At 34.0% G+C, this 16,403-nt stretch overlaps 1 protein-coding gene across 3 annotated transcripts in view; it reads left to right on the forward strand.

Moving 5' to 3' along the window:
- The window catches only part of Msr1 (macrophage scavenger receptor 1), a 75,377-nt gene that overhangs the window by 51,465 nt on the left and 7,509 nt on the right, over nt 1–16,403 (forward strand). For all 3 annotated transcript variants that reach the window (XM_087217197.1, XM_004867636.4, XM_087217198.1), the window contains one exon: nt 14,522–14,710. In XM_087217197.1, the coding sequence (XP_087073323.1) occupies nt 14,522–14,710 (189 nt within the window). The remainder of the gene's footprint in view (nt 1–14,521; nt 14,711–16,403) is intronic.

The raw sequence follows: 16,403 nt of genomic DNA on the forward strand, positions 1-16,403 counted from the left end.
AGTAGTTAATTAGTGCAAACATCTAGAGATAAATGGGATTTTAATCCAAGGTTTTATTGACGTGACTTGTTCCCCTCTCTGCAGTGGAGGTCGGGGAGAATGTGGGACTCTCTCTCATTCCAGTAGGCCTTCATCCCCGCTGCCTAAAGAATGACCCTAAGCCCAGCAGTTCTGGGAAGCATTTCGAGGGGATTTAGTTCACAAATCATCTAACACCCAACATCCTAGACTAAATATAGATTGTTAAGTACAAAGAACTTTCAAAATCAGGGTAGAAAAGCTTTGCTTTCTCTTTAGACAAAAATAGATGCTGAGTAAACAGTTCAAATAAACAAATTATACATATAACCTTAAACAATATCTAATGTAAAGAAGCCTGCCCCAAACTCAAGTGCTAGTCACAATGAATGGTTTGCTAAATGGGAAGGATGTTGCAATCAAGCAAAAGAATTCATGCCATATAATTAACTGCTTTGTAAGGTTCTGTCCTAAATAGTCCAAATACCTACTTGTCGTTTGTTAGTCTGTTTAAATGTACTTTGTGCATGCATGTCCAGTGAGACTAGAAGTAGGATGTGAATTTTGAGTATCTCACTTTGAAACTCATGCAGTGATATTGAAAATCAATTTTTCTTTGGTTTGATTTCTACTGTAGACTTAGTTCAATTTTACGTGAATTTTGCTTTGTTTTTTTCTCAATTAAATTCTCATTTATCTGTTCAAACTAAATCCTTCTCTGATTATTAAATAGTTATGGTAAGGAATATTTAGAGGACACTTGGTGTGCACAGGGTGCTTTTGAAACATTATCATGCCTAATACAAAGAAGAGCCATTGGAGTAAGTACTACCAGTATCTCCATTTAATGAATTATAAGCAGAGGCCTACTGCTAATAAGTGGAAGAGCAGAAATTGAAGGCCATGCCCATCAATCTCCAAAGTCCCTATGGCTCTATTCAACACTCCCATGCTAGTTTTATATATTTTATATATATAATTACCACAAACATTTAGTGTAGAGGGTGTGGAAAAAAAGGGAAGAAGAGAGATAACAAGACTTGTAATGAGCTATCTGGTTTTCTAGAATAAACTTCATAATCTAAAAACATTAAAGGCATAAAAATTCTTACAGTAAGTCAAATTCAAAAATAAATTACTTGATTAATTTTGATTTGTTTATATTTCCACCTTCACAACCATTCCAGATGTTGCCTGCAGTCTCTCATCAAAGAATATTACTCAGAAACAGTCTTCCTGGAATGCTCTAAAAGCTTCTTTTATCACTAATGAGAGTTACATATGTGCACCTCGGGAAGAGCTGGTAATATTCTGTCTTTATTTCAGTAACTGTCTTCGTTTAACATTTGTCGGGATCATTTGGCTGCCATGTTGTCTCTCTTCTTTTATTGTGCCTCTTTTTTTAACTCCACAACTTACTTTGTCAGTAGTACTTGTTAAAAGCAGGGTATAGAGAAAACAACTACTTGAGCAACAATAGTTGTAGGTAAATTAGATCAATATTGCTCATTGCTTCTTGACAATTATGTGGTATTTAAAGTTTTCTGTGATTATTGGAAGCTGTGCAAACTCCCAATCATCTGACCAAGGGTATAGTGGCAGGATTAAAAAGACAAGATCTTAATGTATAAATGGAGGGCCCAATATGGTCAAAGCTCTTATCAGGCTAAGACGTCATCTCCTGGAGCTTGCCACTATTTATTGAACATGCAGCTTCTAGAAGGGGTAAGGGGCAGTGCAGGGAACAGTGAAGTGGAGAGCACTGATGAGAGCAGGTTCTTAGCAACAAGGGAAAGAAACATTCTAGCAAGAGCAGCTTATATATTAATTGAAAATTTGCTTCTTCCCATGGATTAATTTTTTCTTCTATGGGGAGTTTTCTGTATGAATCATGCTGCCCTTAGTTGCACTATTGTCTTGCCATCCAAGACGTCACAATGTCATGGATCATTAAGACCTCCACTGTGACCAGTGGTGTGGGAAGTTGTTCCTTTCCAACACACCAATTGCTGGGAAGCCACTGTGGGCCAGTAGGTAGACTCAAACTTTTAATATGCAAAGCCAATTTATGAATTTGTAGCATGTTTGGGGTGATCTCCATCAAGTGATTCCACAAGTTTTTAGTAAAACTATACAGCATTCCATTAACACAATAGATGTGTTCCTTAGTAGTCTACATTACTAATGTGTCTTGCAAATCGAAATAGAAATTTAAATCAGTAATGGATCAAGCAGTTAGTACTTGTCCTGCTTATTCCCTATTCCAAATGACTCCTAGATCACCTAGAGCAAATTAGAAGGCAAAAAAAAATGTATTCAGTTTCATGCAGGTCTTTTGTACCAGTAAACTTGAAATCCATCCAGTATGTGCAGGAATGCAAGCGGAGAAGAGAGATCTGACATACTGCTTCCCATTCCTCTACAACCTGAGAATCAAGTGGCTTTTCTGCCCCTCTTGAGGGAGCTAACTCCTTGCTTCACATTCTGCAGTGAGAAACTGAGACTCGCACTAACACATGATTTGTATTGTTCATATTCAAGTATCTTCTGAATATAGGCTCATAATCTATTCTATAGCACCTTCAACTTGTCCTTCTGAAAAGGTGCTGCTTCTTATACTCTGAATCTCAAAACGAAATTCCCCGAGAAAACAGTCAGTTTGTCTGTATATAAAGTATCCAAGAATTCTTCCCACCCTGGTTAACCAAAGGATTCTTGATCATTCCTTGGGGTGCTAGTTATTTCCATTTCCTGCTTCTAATTTCTTACATCCTGCTTGATCCACTTCAAAGTGAAATTCCTAAATGCCATACATTTTAGGAATATATAAGGAATTCTAATGTGAATTCTTTAGCAAAATGATCTTACGTCCTATTGTTTGCTGTAAGTTTGGATTTTCACTTCCTAGAAATCCTGAAAAGTGAACCACTTTAACTGAATACAAATGTTTAGTTTCTGCATACAATATTTTCAAAAATTTCACGTAGTTTATAGCATAATTCGTTTTTCCCTTATAAGTTATTTGTTCTGTTTTAAAATATTCTCGCCCCAAACTCTCCCTTAGTTTATTATCTTTCCTGATACCTACTACATCCAAACACATGCACATAGAAATATAATTTTTGTGCCTAAAGAACATTTAATATATTAATCAGAGAGTAACCAGTTAATCAGTTAAATGAATTATTATAAATGTATCATCTCAAGGTTCTTAATAAATACTGTTGTAATTTTTTTGTTCTGTGCATAAAACCCAGAGCCTTGATGTGTCAAGGAAAAGCCCTGCCACAGAGCTACATCCCCAACCCTTAAATAAGAGTCTCAAGTAATCAGTTCATACCCCAGCACAGTAGGTATGGCCCCTTAAATTCTCATCTATAAACTAGAGAAGGAGCTTGTTTTTTCAAGTTTATAACCAATGTGATTTCATCATCCTTTTACTTGAAAACATTCAAAAACAAAAATGCCTTAGTCTGTTTACACTACCAAAACAGAGTACCCCAGAGTAAGTAGCTTAAAAACTGAAATTTATTTTCTCACATTTCTGGAGATGGGAAGTCCAAGATCAAGGTGTAAATAGGACTGATTTCTCTAAGGCCTCTCTCCTTGACCACTTTCTCACCATGGCCTTCTACTAAACTCCTAGTGCCTTTCCTTTTCTAAAAACACAGTCATCCCACTGAATTAGGGCTTTACATTTATAATCTCTAGTCTTGTTCACCGTGGTAATTTTATTTTAAATACAGTCACATCAGAGGTTAAGACCTCAACATCTGAATTTATAAGGGATACAATTTAGTACATAAATTATCAAGAATCAATCCTATGTCTGTGGGTAGTCTCATATCTAAATCTCTGCAAATATGCTTCAGTATAACTTTGCCTGCTTTTCCACTACTTTATTCTGAAAGAAAGTTTAAATTACACCATAAACAAATTTGAGACATTCTGGTGTTTTATAGCTATAAGAACAATTTCACTTTATTTCTTACCAATATTTGATTTTCACACTTCAGTGATACTCCTTCCTATTTTTGTACTTCATAAAATAATAAAAATTACCAGAATAATGCAATTTAAGTAAACAATAATCAAAGCTAATGAGATTAATGACAAACAAAATGACCTTGCCATCAGTCGTACTCTTCCTCAGATATATTTGTATGAATAGTTAAGTAAGAAGTAACAAAAACTTGCTTAATCAAGAAATGTAATGTGTTGGCTCACATAATTAAGAATTCCAGGTGCCAGGGATTTAGCTCAATGGTTCTGGTGCCTGCTTTACAAGCACAAGGTCCCAAGTTTGATCTCCAGTAACAAAAAAAAAAAAAAAAAAAAAAATGTATTCCAAAACACACAGTCATTGCTTCCAACTCAGTAGGATCCAGGAGTTCAGACTAAACCATTTGGAATTGGTCTCTGGTCTCTCTATTCCTCTCTCTCTCTCTCTCTCTCTCTCTCTCTCCTTCCTTCCTTCCTTCCTTCCTTCCTTCCTTCCTTCCTTCCTTGTCTCCTTCCTTCCTTTTTTTGAGATAAGGTCTTGCCATGTTATCCAGGCTGACCTTGAACTCCTGGGCTCAAGCAATCCTTCTTGCCTCAGCCTCCCAATACCTGGGATTACAGACCAGTTGCTACAGTGTTTACCTCTATTTCTCTTTACTTATGCCATATTGATTGTCAGGTAAACTCTTGCTGGGCTGCATTAGCTTTATATCTAGCCATGTCTGAGAAAGAGTGCCACTTTCTTTCCACCAGAGAAACTATTTGGGGTCTTGGCCTGGATCCTGAGCTTTCTGCTTGACTAATAACTAAATTGGGGTTAGACTCACTGTTGAACAGATGAGGTAAACATCAAATAGCTGGTAAGACAAGATTACCCCTGCAGAATCCTAGAGTTCAGGGTTCAGATCAGTGAACCAATCTTAGCACATGGTTTGATAATATCGAGAATATTCTTGCTAATTGCTTATTGGGCAGCAATGTATTGGTTTCGTTCTTACATAGTGTGAAAGATTTATAACTAAGTAACCATACCACAGTCTCATACATACTGTTCTAGAAGCTGTTCTTAGACTATGGAAAACATTGAAAAAACCTCTAAGTTTATCACATAGAGTTGATTGGACTTGACAAGGAAAATTCCATTTTTAGGGAGTTTACTTTGGGGATTGATATATGTGATTTATAAAAACTTTCTTTGGGATTCTGAAGTGCTAAGTGGTTAAAAAAGCTAATAACTACAGATCAAGCTTTAATGGAATAAATTTGGGACATTTTTCTCCACAACCCACACTTCAAATCTTCCACAGCTTTCCCTAGGTTCTCAGAATAACTTTCAGAATAAGATAGAGTTAATAATGTTATCATTACTTTGATACAGTACTTTAAATTTTAAAATACACTTTCTAATATATTGTCACATCTTAAAACTCAAACCTAGGAGATATGAGTTATTGTATTTATTTTATAAATGAGAAAATGAAAATTCACAGAAGTTAGATCATTTATTAATGTCTCAAATGGTTTTGGAGGAATATTTTACCAAGTCTGTTTGAGACCTACATTTTCAGAATAAAAAGACAGAATGCTAACATCATTTATGCTATTTTATGATGGGAACTTTCTAAATAATCCCTGTTTAACATCTTAATGGATGACCTGACTATTATTTGTTTCCCAGGGTTTTAAATGAAAAGCATAAATTTAAACAACCCACAATTAAGTAAGTTAAATTCTACCTTACAAAGTTTCAAAAGTTTCCTTTCTAAGAAATTCTAGAAATTAGGCCACCTAGAAATAAATCTCTAAGTTATAATAAGATTGCTCAAAAATGAACACCATCTCTTAAAAAAAGTTTGTTTCTTTAAATGCAGATATTTTATTTAATTGAGAATTTTAAACCCTAAGTTCTTGCATATTAAAATTTACTTTAACAGCAGGATTATTTTAAAGTTTTATCCAATAAATTAATTTAAAATTGACAAATTAGATATAGGAAATAATAAGCTTCTTTTCTTTAGTTTCATTCTTTGAAATAATTCATTCTTGCATATAATTTAGACTTTCACACTATCACCTCAACTTAATACAATTCATTTTGAAGCAATAAGTTCTCAATCTGTGTATTAGTTGTTCAGCATTTGAACTACGGATGTTCGGTATGATCATGGTTGATTTTGCTTACTAAATAATTTCCATTTCAACAAAAAATCTACTACCTAGCTATTCTGTAGTCCTCATATCTTAGGGGTCAGTTTTATTTTAATACTGAAATAAAATTGTTCTATTACCAAAACCATTTTTAAGGAAAGCTTTGTTCTTTATCTTATGAAAATCTCTGCCACCTCTATAGTCACAGGTTTACTAATATTTCCAAAAAGTCAAATCCACCTGACACCTCAAAATTTGCCCTTATTTGGAAGGAAAGTATTGGTAAGTGTAAATAAGCTAAAATGAGGTAACATGAGATTAGGGAGGACCCTTATACAATATCTTCAAGAAGAAAAGCACTCACAGAAACCCAGGGAAGATGATCATGTGAAGATGGAGGGAAGGATTGGAGCGATACAGCTACAAGAGAAGAAATGCCAGGAAACACTGTGAGCCACCAGTAGCTAGGGTGAGGCGAGGTAGGATTCCTTAGAACCTTCAAATGGGGGTTGGCTCTCTTAACTCCTTGGTTTCAGATTTCTGGCCTTCAACACTGTGACAGAATAAATATTTCTTCTAAGTCACACAGCTTGTGTTATTTGTCACGACAGCCCTAGGAAACCAATACACGTAGCCACCATGGGCAGCTACTGTCCCCCACGCCTATTCATCTCAACTGTGAGGGATACATCTCTCCTTTGAGGAAATTCTCTAACTCCACCTAGGGATTTAAGAGAATTGCACTATGTGTTAGGCATAATGGGAAAGCACAATGAGAGGTCTAAAACTTCACAGGCTGTACTGTGTGGAAATTTCCCAGTGACTGCTCTCCTGTCTCTCCTTGCTCACCAAAATAATTTTACCCATTTCTTTTCCTTCTCTTCATTCTGTCCTGAGGTCTTCAAAATTCCTGACTTCTGGCATATGACCCAAAATATGTTACATTATTTTTCCAGGGAAATTTAACTCCATTTTGCCAAATGATATCTGGATTGTGCTAAATATATCATTAAGATCTTAAATAATTAGTTTCATTTTCAGAAAAATGTTGCCATTTTGTGAAGACATTCAGGTTAATTACATACATTATATATAACTTTACATTATTTATAATGCATATATTAACTTTTGTATTTTGTTTGTAATTTAAATACTTCTTATTCCATTTTAATAAATTTAACGCTAAAATCTAATTTCAATAAATGGTGTAAAAAAAGAAAATATCTCCCTAGATAAGTAATACAATAATACAGACACTTCTCATCTTACGCTGAAGACATATTCTGGTAAACCTGTCATAAAATTAAAAATATCTTGTCAAAATACATTTAATATACCTCACCTACTAATATAGCTTAGCAACAAAGAACACAGTCGAGTCTTACTTATTAGCCCTGATGATCCCAGGGCTGACTGGGAGCTATAGATTGCTGCCACTGTTCACCATCTGAAGAGAGTATCCGATGGCATTTTGGTGGTCCAAGAAAAGATAATTCAAAGTTCAGGTCTTATTCTGTGTGTATTGCTGTCACATCACAGTACAAAATTGAAAAAAATCATTAAACCCTCGTAAGTTACGTCCTATGAGTGATTGAAATGAAATAGTTAACTCCTCCAAAGTCATTTGTCACTTTAGTTCTATACGTCTTTTCAATAACAGTGATGGTCACAGGCAAAGAAGTGCCCAGGATTCATATCCTCCCTGACTTCTCTTATCAAGTGAGAATTCTATGTACCTAATTGAGATTAATAGATTCATACTACTTTTTAAGGAAAGACTCATATATGATGCACTTTTTATTCATGTCTCAGGTATAGCTCCATCAACAATGTTATGAATGTGCTATTTTCTTCAAATAAAATATATTTCAGACATAAAGGAAAGGAGGAATATTTACAGGAAACATCTAACAATTTGTCATGTACACCCCACCTGGATTTGTAAGATGTTGACATTTACTATATTGACAACAGGCATTTGTGTTTTTAAGAACCACGATGTTGTAAATATCACTGAGGACCCCATTATGTCCACCTCCCTTGTTTTTCAGAGTGAACCTTCATTCCAAAATTCGTGTTTCCTTTCATTCATATTTGTACACACTTACTGCACATGGATATATGGATAAACAATAGATGATATTGTTTCATATATCTTACATAAATGACAGTACACTCCTTGTGAGCTCAAGGAGCTCAATTTTATTTATGAATTTTAGCATTACTTGAGTCACAGATGCTTTATAACAATAAAACCAAGACTGAATAGCCAAGCTACCATTTATTTTAACTAAATTTACCTACATTAAAAATAATATACATTGGTACCTCTCTTTATAAACTTATTTTGTTTTACAATTTGGGGGAAGATGGCTATATTTGTTTGTGTGGGGAAGATGGTTGTGATCATGGTTATCACCCAATGCAGAGTTTGTGAATGGAAGCAAAATTTTGCCAAACACTTTTGTTGCAAACCGAATTGTTTGCAAACAGAAGCCTTCATGAACCAAGGTACTACTGTAACTACAGAAAATAGGGAAAAAGTATGTATTCGTTTTTTGTTCCACATGCAGCAGTATTGTTCATATGCTTGGGAACTTCCTTTCAGTGTTTCTATATGGCAAAATTTTCCATAGTTATATTGTTTTAATCCTAATAATGTTACTTAATTTCATACTATCACCCCCCTCCATTTTCTACATGTCATTCTGGCAGTTACTTTTAATACCTCTAAAACTATCCATCAAATGCATAAACTACAATTAAATTTTCCTCTGAGATATTTAATGTAGCTCTATTTTGCATCCACCTTTAAACATAAACCTTAATAAACAGAACAAAAATAACTACTGAAAGTGTTAAGTTTTATTGTATTTTTAGTTATCACCTCGGACTAGGCTATAAAACTATTCTTTTATAAATTATTTACTCTATTTCTTATTTTTCTTTTGGCGTCTTATGGTTTTAGAAATATGAGTGAGCCAAATATGTACAACTATTTCACATAAATTATTATATTATGTACATATTTTATAAAATATAAATTATATTCTTCCCTCAAGAATCAGGAAATATGAGTAGTGAAATTACTTTAGGAACTTGCACTATAGCATGAAGATACAATGAATCAGAGCAGATATGTCAAGTCACCTAAGCTGATTGAATGCTTTACACATAAAGAGAAAGCACTGGCCACTCCCAGAGGCAAAAATCTCACTGGTAAATGTTTCATTGTGAATTAATAAATTAGTCAAACTAATAACTCATAGGTTGTGATTTGGCTTTCCATATGGTTTGCTCATGGGAAAATAATGTCCTTATCATGCATATTCAAATATTCCAGTTTTTGAGGCAATTACATTTCTCATTGTAAAGTCAATTGACATTTAGTCCCAAAATTTGCTTTAACTTTACTCTTCCACTAAGTGATATATCCTCTCTCCAAGCCAACAGAAAAAATCAGAGTTTGAATGTGCAAGGCTTCTGATCAAGCCTTTCTATCTTGGTGAGCTCTCTGTGGCCAGCTCTGAGGATTTTCTCATAATGGGACTCATGTATATGCCAGTGAAATCAATCTTCCCTTCATGATTTCTTTTACTGTTTCTATGCATAGAGACTAGATTTCTTCTAGAGAGTTGAAAAGATTATTTAATCTTTTTTTTCTATTGTTTGATTTTTTAAGCATTTGCTAGTTTTACCCATTTGGATAGTCCACATATCAAGATGAGTTTGCCATTCATTCATTCATTCATTCATTCATATTAGTATCAAGAGTCTACTAAATGGCAACCTTCGTACTGTTAAATGTAGACAAGTTAATGATAAGTATCTCAGTCTAGTGGGAAAAATAAAAACAAATTTATAATGGTTTGGTATAGGCCAGTAATGAGAACCTGAAAAAAATAACTTACCCACACCTGGGATTGAGGGTAGAGCAATTTCACATGGAGACCAAAGCCCCAGAAGTAAAGAAGAATGAAGCTTATCTAGAAAAATGCAAATAGTTAAAAAAAAAACCAAAAACCTAAACATGTAGTGGAGGAGGACTTCTCAATGCATTGGCCAGGAGAGGTAAGTAGAGATTAATTGTGACCATATTTATTGTATGAGTCTGTTGGCAGAAGTATCCCTATTTAAATCCTCCTAATCCAATGTTATCCAGTATGCTTGTAACTATATAATGGGGGTGGGGGTCTGGGGGGTGGCTAATCTGTTTCTGAAATGTTAAAATAGTAAATACTTGATTTGCATGCTACTCAGTCTCTGTTATAGCTATTCAACCCTGCTATTGTAAACTGAAAGTAGCTATAGACAGTACTTAAACTTGTAGGCAAGATTGCATTCCATAAAACTTTATTTACAAAATAGAGAGTGGACTGGAATTGACCCACTGGACATAGTGCTCCACACTGGTCTAGAAGAGTCCCTCCAAAATAGTAGAAACTTATGTTTGGAAATAATAAAGATTAACCAACCTCACATCTGAAAGTACGGGGCAAGTCTTCTCTATCTGGAGATGCTTATCATGATTGCTTAATAACTCCTCTTTGAGAAGGTTAAGTTTTAAATGAGAAACTTGTAAAAAACACGTATTTATGGTTTGTTTATTAATATCACAGATAATATATTCATTCCATTGGTTTCACTGCAAAACAGAAAGTTCAAAATTTTTAAGCTTGCCAAAATGACAATTTCATTTGTACAAAATTTTAAAGAATGCATTATTTCATCTACCCTTATTTTCTCCTTTTAATGGTTGAAAAATTTGGCCCCACAGAGATTAAAAGCACAGTGTCAGAGGAGGAACTAAAATCTAGATTATCTGAATCTGAGTTTTTAATTTGTTATATTCTACAGTTACAGATATGAAAAAGAATATTCTAGAACTAAAGAACTAATTAATAAATATCGTGTAAATACACCAAGATTTTAAAATACAAGTATCATTTATGGAATGGACTTAAGGTTTTTGTTTTCTCCAAGCATTGCCCAACAAGGAATTTCCTACTTACCCTCACTCCAGCAGTACTGTCGTCACTCAGAGACCTACTTGGCCCAAGATGTTTAGTCCACAGATGGCATCTGGCCCAAGTGATGCCATAGACAGGCTTCCCTGGATGATCTAAAAGTGTCCTTAAGAAAGAGACTGGAAAATGCAAACTTACAGGCTGGTAGCAGTATTCCATCGTAAGGACTGGAAAGAAAAACTATCCAGCTTGAAACAAAAAAGAGTGAAGCAAGGCAAGCTAAAGAGAGAAGCTTGGATGAAAGTTGGAGAATTCTGAGATTTGTCATGGTTTTACCGTTCCAGATTCCTAAAGACAATGTTCTCCCTGTTTTCTAAGACACCTCTCATCCTTAAATACGTTATCATTTGCATTCTGGTTTAAGTTACTTTGGTTTCTGTTTGTCTTTTGGTTAATTAAAAAGTTGTAATTAGTACCACGTCATTCAAAAGGTGCATCATCACAAGCCAGGCATAGTGGTTGGTGCACACCCATAATCCTAGCACTTAGGGATCTGAGGCAAGAGGATCACTACAAACCTAAGGCCAGTCTAAACTACACTATGAGACACAATTTAGTTCTCAGAAAAGGGGGGCACATACTTAATGCTTGCCTCCATTTATCTGATTTGAGTCTAGAAACAGTATATATTTACAAAGTGAAAAGCACAATTAGAGCAACTACCAAGTTTCTGAAATCTTTAGGTTAAAGACAATTGAAAAATTATGAGCAAACGTGAGTTTACCACCGAAAACCACATCATTTTCATACATATAGTGTCATATAAAGTCAGAAGAAACTGTGATCTGCAGTCTTACAGAGAAAATACTATGACTGGGGTTTTGTGAAATGTTATGATTGAGGTTGATGACAAAAGGAACTTTTCTCCATCATCAAAACAATGCAGTTAACTGGTGCAGGGTGTCATGTGAGTGTTGACCTGCCTCTTTCATCTACATTAATTCAGAGAATATTAAAGATTAGCAGTGAGTGGTTACTTGTCATCCATTGATTTATAATTGAAAAATATTCCAGATGATGGATATGCATAGACATACTCAAACATAGTTGGCCCTAAAGATTTAATGAGATGGACTTATTCCCTCTCAGAATGCCATGAGCAGAGGGGGTTTGGGAAAACTTTGCAGCCATTCTTTTTGCAGTAAATGATTACATACACATTAGTAAATGTTTCAGGCATGGCTTGTCTCTCCTCTGAAATATAATCTTCTACTTAGGACTTCTCAAAGTATCTGTAGCACCTGGGAATTTGTTAAAAGTGAAAACTATCGGTCTCAAGACCTACTAAGCCAGAAACCCCGAATGTGGTCCAGAAATGTATGATTTTGCTGAATATCAAAGTTTGAGAGTCAATGCCACAGGACAAATAAGGCTCAATAATGACATTTTGGAGGCCATAAGAGATAAATCATGCACAATGAGAATGTTTACATTTATTTGTCTGGACAATGAGATAACCAAGCTCACATAATCAAGTGTTTGGATATGCCTGTTTTTTCATGGCATGCATGATAACTATATTATACTTGCATATATTATACTTTGACAAGTGAAACATTTGAGCATTACACTGGTTAATACAATACGACTCTAATGTTGAAAAACTTTACATAATCAGTTCTTAGACTATTATTTCTCATTTTCTTAGGCAATTACAGTGAATGATTGGGTCACCCAGGTGTCTTATCAGTAATTGGATTGAATGCTATAATAGCCAATTACCTCTATTTTAAAAATATTTTTAACTTGCACTTACTGAGTGAGATATGTGCTATGCACTTTGGCATTGATACATTAATTCACTATTTAGCACCAAATTATATTTTGGAAGAATCGTGAAAATAATTATAATATTTATTAACATGTCATTTTTATGTTTCTACGTGGCTCCATTTTGTTATAGGAAATTGTCAATTTTCTTTAAATGTCATTGAATTTCTGACTCAAATAAAAGTTACACAAATTGGGGAAAATATTATTGATTTCAATTGAGTTATGAAAATTCATACTCCAATCCTTTGCTTTCATATTAGAGAAATATTTTTATTTGGTACTTACCTCTTGCCTTTTAATAATACAGTGTTCCTCAGGCTTATATTTGAAAATATATATTTAAACAGAACTGTATATATTTTTTGGCCTTCGTGATTATGAAAAATATCATTTTTAGGACCGGGGATTTAGCTCAATGGTGTCACCACCTGCCTCAGAAGCACAAGGTCCTGAGTTCGATCTCCAGTACCAAAATATATATATATATTTATATTTATATATAATATAAATATTATATATTTTCACATATATTATATATGTGTAATTTCTATTTTGTACTAAGTTTTCAAAACTATTTTCACTCTGCCTTTCAAACTGTTCTTCACTCAAATAATTTTATAACCAAATATGGGAATAGTAAGGGCTATTTAAAGAACTTTGTTAATCCAAATACACTGTTTTATAATAGCATTTGTACTCTTCTATTTGTCTATTTCTAGGTTCAAAATGTATATGTTGGTTTTGGAAAATAGGAAGTAGAACTTTTATATTTATGCAAATCTCTTTAGTATGATCAAGATTTTATAAAAGTTTAACATATAAATGACAATTTTCATTAGACACTACAGAGCAAATTTTTATAATTATAAACACTGTTTATATCTTTGTAAATCTTACTGCTTCAGTCATTTATAAAAATACATAATAATTTGAATTTTAATGTTATTAATTTTTTTCATCCCCCCCCTCAAGAAAACTTTGAGGGAGAATTCAGGGGCCTCATAATAAAGGAGAGTCCTTGTCATTTGTAAAAGAATATTCTCACTATAATTACCTGTTTCTTTTAGCAAAAGATATAAAGTTTTTTAGTATACACTTTTGGTTTATATTGTCACAAAATATCTGCTCCTTGATGTCCTGTGCCTCTGAAGGTCTGAATTGTATTCGAGTTTGTACATTACTTTGTCAAGAAAATAGTGAATCTCTTTATTATGAATTTTGAAAATAGTATGAAAAATTTATATAACTTTAATGCACTCATAGCTGTTGCATGTTAAGGTCATTAGAATTATAATCTTCAAAATGTTCTCATATGTATAATAAATCTTAAAATAGAACGGATTTTGCTCTTCAGCTTTTATGAAAGCAATTTTTGCAGTTAAACTTTTTTGTCCATAGGTGGTGCTAGAAAGTTTAATATTTATTCCAATAGTTGAACTCACTGGAAAAAGAGAAAAAAATGTAAAAAGCTGTTTTTAAAAGAAAAAAGTATTATAGCACAATATATAAATTAACAGTTATTCCATGTGTTTATTTATTGACTGGTTTTACAGCTCTGACTAAGACCGTTCGCCTGGCTGATGGCAGCGGGCCTCACGAGGGTAGAGTGGAGGTCTTCCACGAGGGCCAGTGGGGCACCATTTGTGACGATCGCTGGGAAATACGAGGTGCATCTGTTGTCTGTCGAAGTTTGGGGTACAAAGGCGTTCGAAACGTGCACAAAGCAGCTTATTTTGGACAAGGTAATTTAAAGAAAATTTTGCAAAAAAAAAAAAAACCCTAAAAACAAAAACAAAAAATAAACAAAAAAATGAAACGTAGACATTGTCTAACGAGGTAAACTGAGTAGGGACAGGAGGAATGTAGAATAGTAGAAAATTCCCTGTAGAGTTTTTTCAATAGCCTTTCCTAGAAAGAAATAAAAAGAAAGGAATGTTATAAAAAATGATATGCATTCTCTGACAACCTGAAATGTTTACTTTTCATTTGGACTCACGTAGATAGCTGGTCAATGTTGATGCAGAGGCAGACAGATAAAGGAAAGGGACCCGTGAGTTATTGTCAATGAGCTGACCCATCCTGGGTGGCTCAGTTTACACAACTGAGTTGGGGGAGCAACTGAACAATATTATGTGATCACTAATATTCTTTCTTCTGTGGAACTGGAGAAGAAGGTGCCAACATCTGTCGTTATATCCCATGAAGTCTCCAGACATGAGGCACAATGTTCATGTATTTGGAGCTCTTGTATTTGCTAAGGACAATCCAGGAAAGCGAAAGAAGCTTCTGGCTGATCCTTTTTTAGGAAGCAGGAAAAGAAATAAGTGAAGCAAAATGTTATTTTCCCCTCATTTTGAGGTTGACCAAACATTGAATGATTCTTTAGGTGCATGTGCATTCATGTATATTCACCTCAAAGAGTCAGTAACCTGTTCTATGAATGTATTAACAGGGCTAGGGAGAGAATTTGTGGGGAACAAAATATTTAAATGTATCCCCATGAAACTTTTACTGTGGATTTTTTCTAAATTGCCATCTTATAATAAGCTTTATATAATTAAACATATATAAATGCTTCAATTCTGAATGAGAAGAGATTAGGTAAGCCTAGCCATACACACACACACACACACACACACACACACAAACACACACACGCACGCACACACGTGCATTAATGTTTTAATTAGTATTTCCTAATTACATTACTCTCCAAATCTGATAGCTTCTCTATCAAACTATTGATAAAAAATAAGTTGACAAAAAATAAGTTGCTTTCATAAATGTTATTATTCTGGATAAATGTGAGCGAGCTGGTAAAATAGAGAGGAAATTGTATGTAAAATTATGAAGATAAAATAGCATTTTCAGAAAATCTTATCTATAAATAAAATTTCCAGACATTCCTATCTATAAATATTTATAAATAAATAAAATAGGAGAGCATGTCAGATCACCATATCAGAAGACTGGAACAAGGTAAGATAGATTTTTAAATACCCGAAAGATAATTAAGTTATATTGTGCCACAAATTTGTGAATAATGACTATATGTTAGGCATTATATTAATACCCAAATAATATAGGTAATAGGTCCCAAGTATATCCTTTGTTCCTTTATCTAAATGAATTTTGGTATCAGATATAAGGCATGGATTTAAACAGGGATCCCAGGTTTTAATGTCTTTGGAGACATGAGGATATTTTAGTTTCATGAAGAGACTAGACATAAAATAATAGAGTGGTAATGGGCAGTCTGTACCTGAGTTGAGCTCATGGACAAGATCTTCGAAGTTTCAAAATTTTCCATCCCAACCACATCTTCCAAACTTTATCTCAAAAATGTGGGCCTAAAATCATAAGGTTTTTCCCCAAAGAAGATTTTAAAAGGTATCAAATAATTCAAACAGCCACTTAATTAAAGTTGAGCTGCCA

This window comes from Heterocephalus glaber, unplaced genomic scaffold, assembly GCF_053883595.1.
Source record: "Heterocephalus glaber isolate CG9 unplaced genomic scaffold, H.glaber_assembly_v1.0 deba00001461, whole genome shotgun sequence".
Classification (NCBI taxonomy): domain Eukaryota; kingdom Metazoa; phylum Chordata; class Mammalia; order Rodentia; family Bathyergidae; genus Heterocephalus; species Heterocephalus glaber.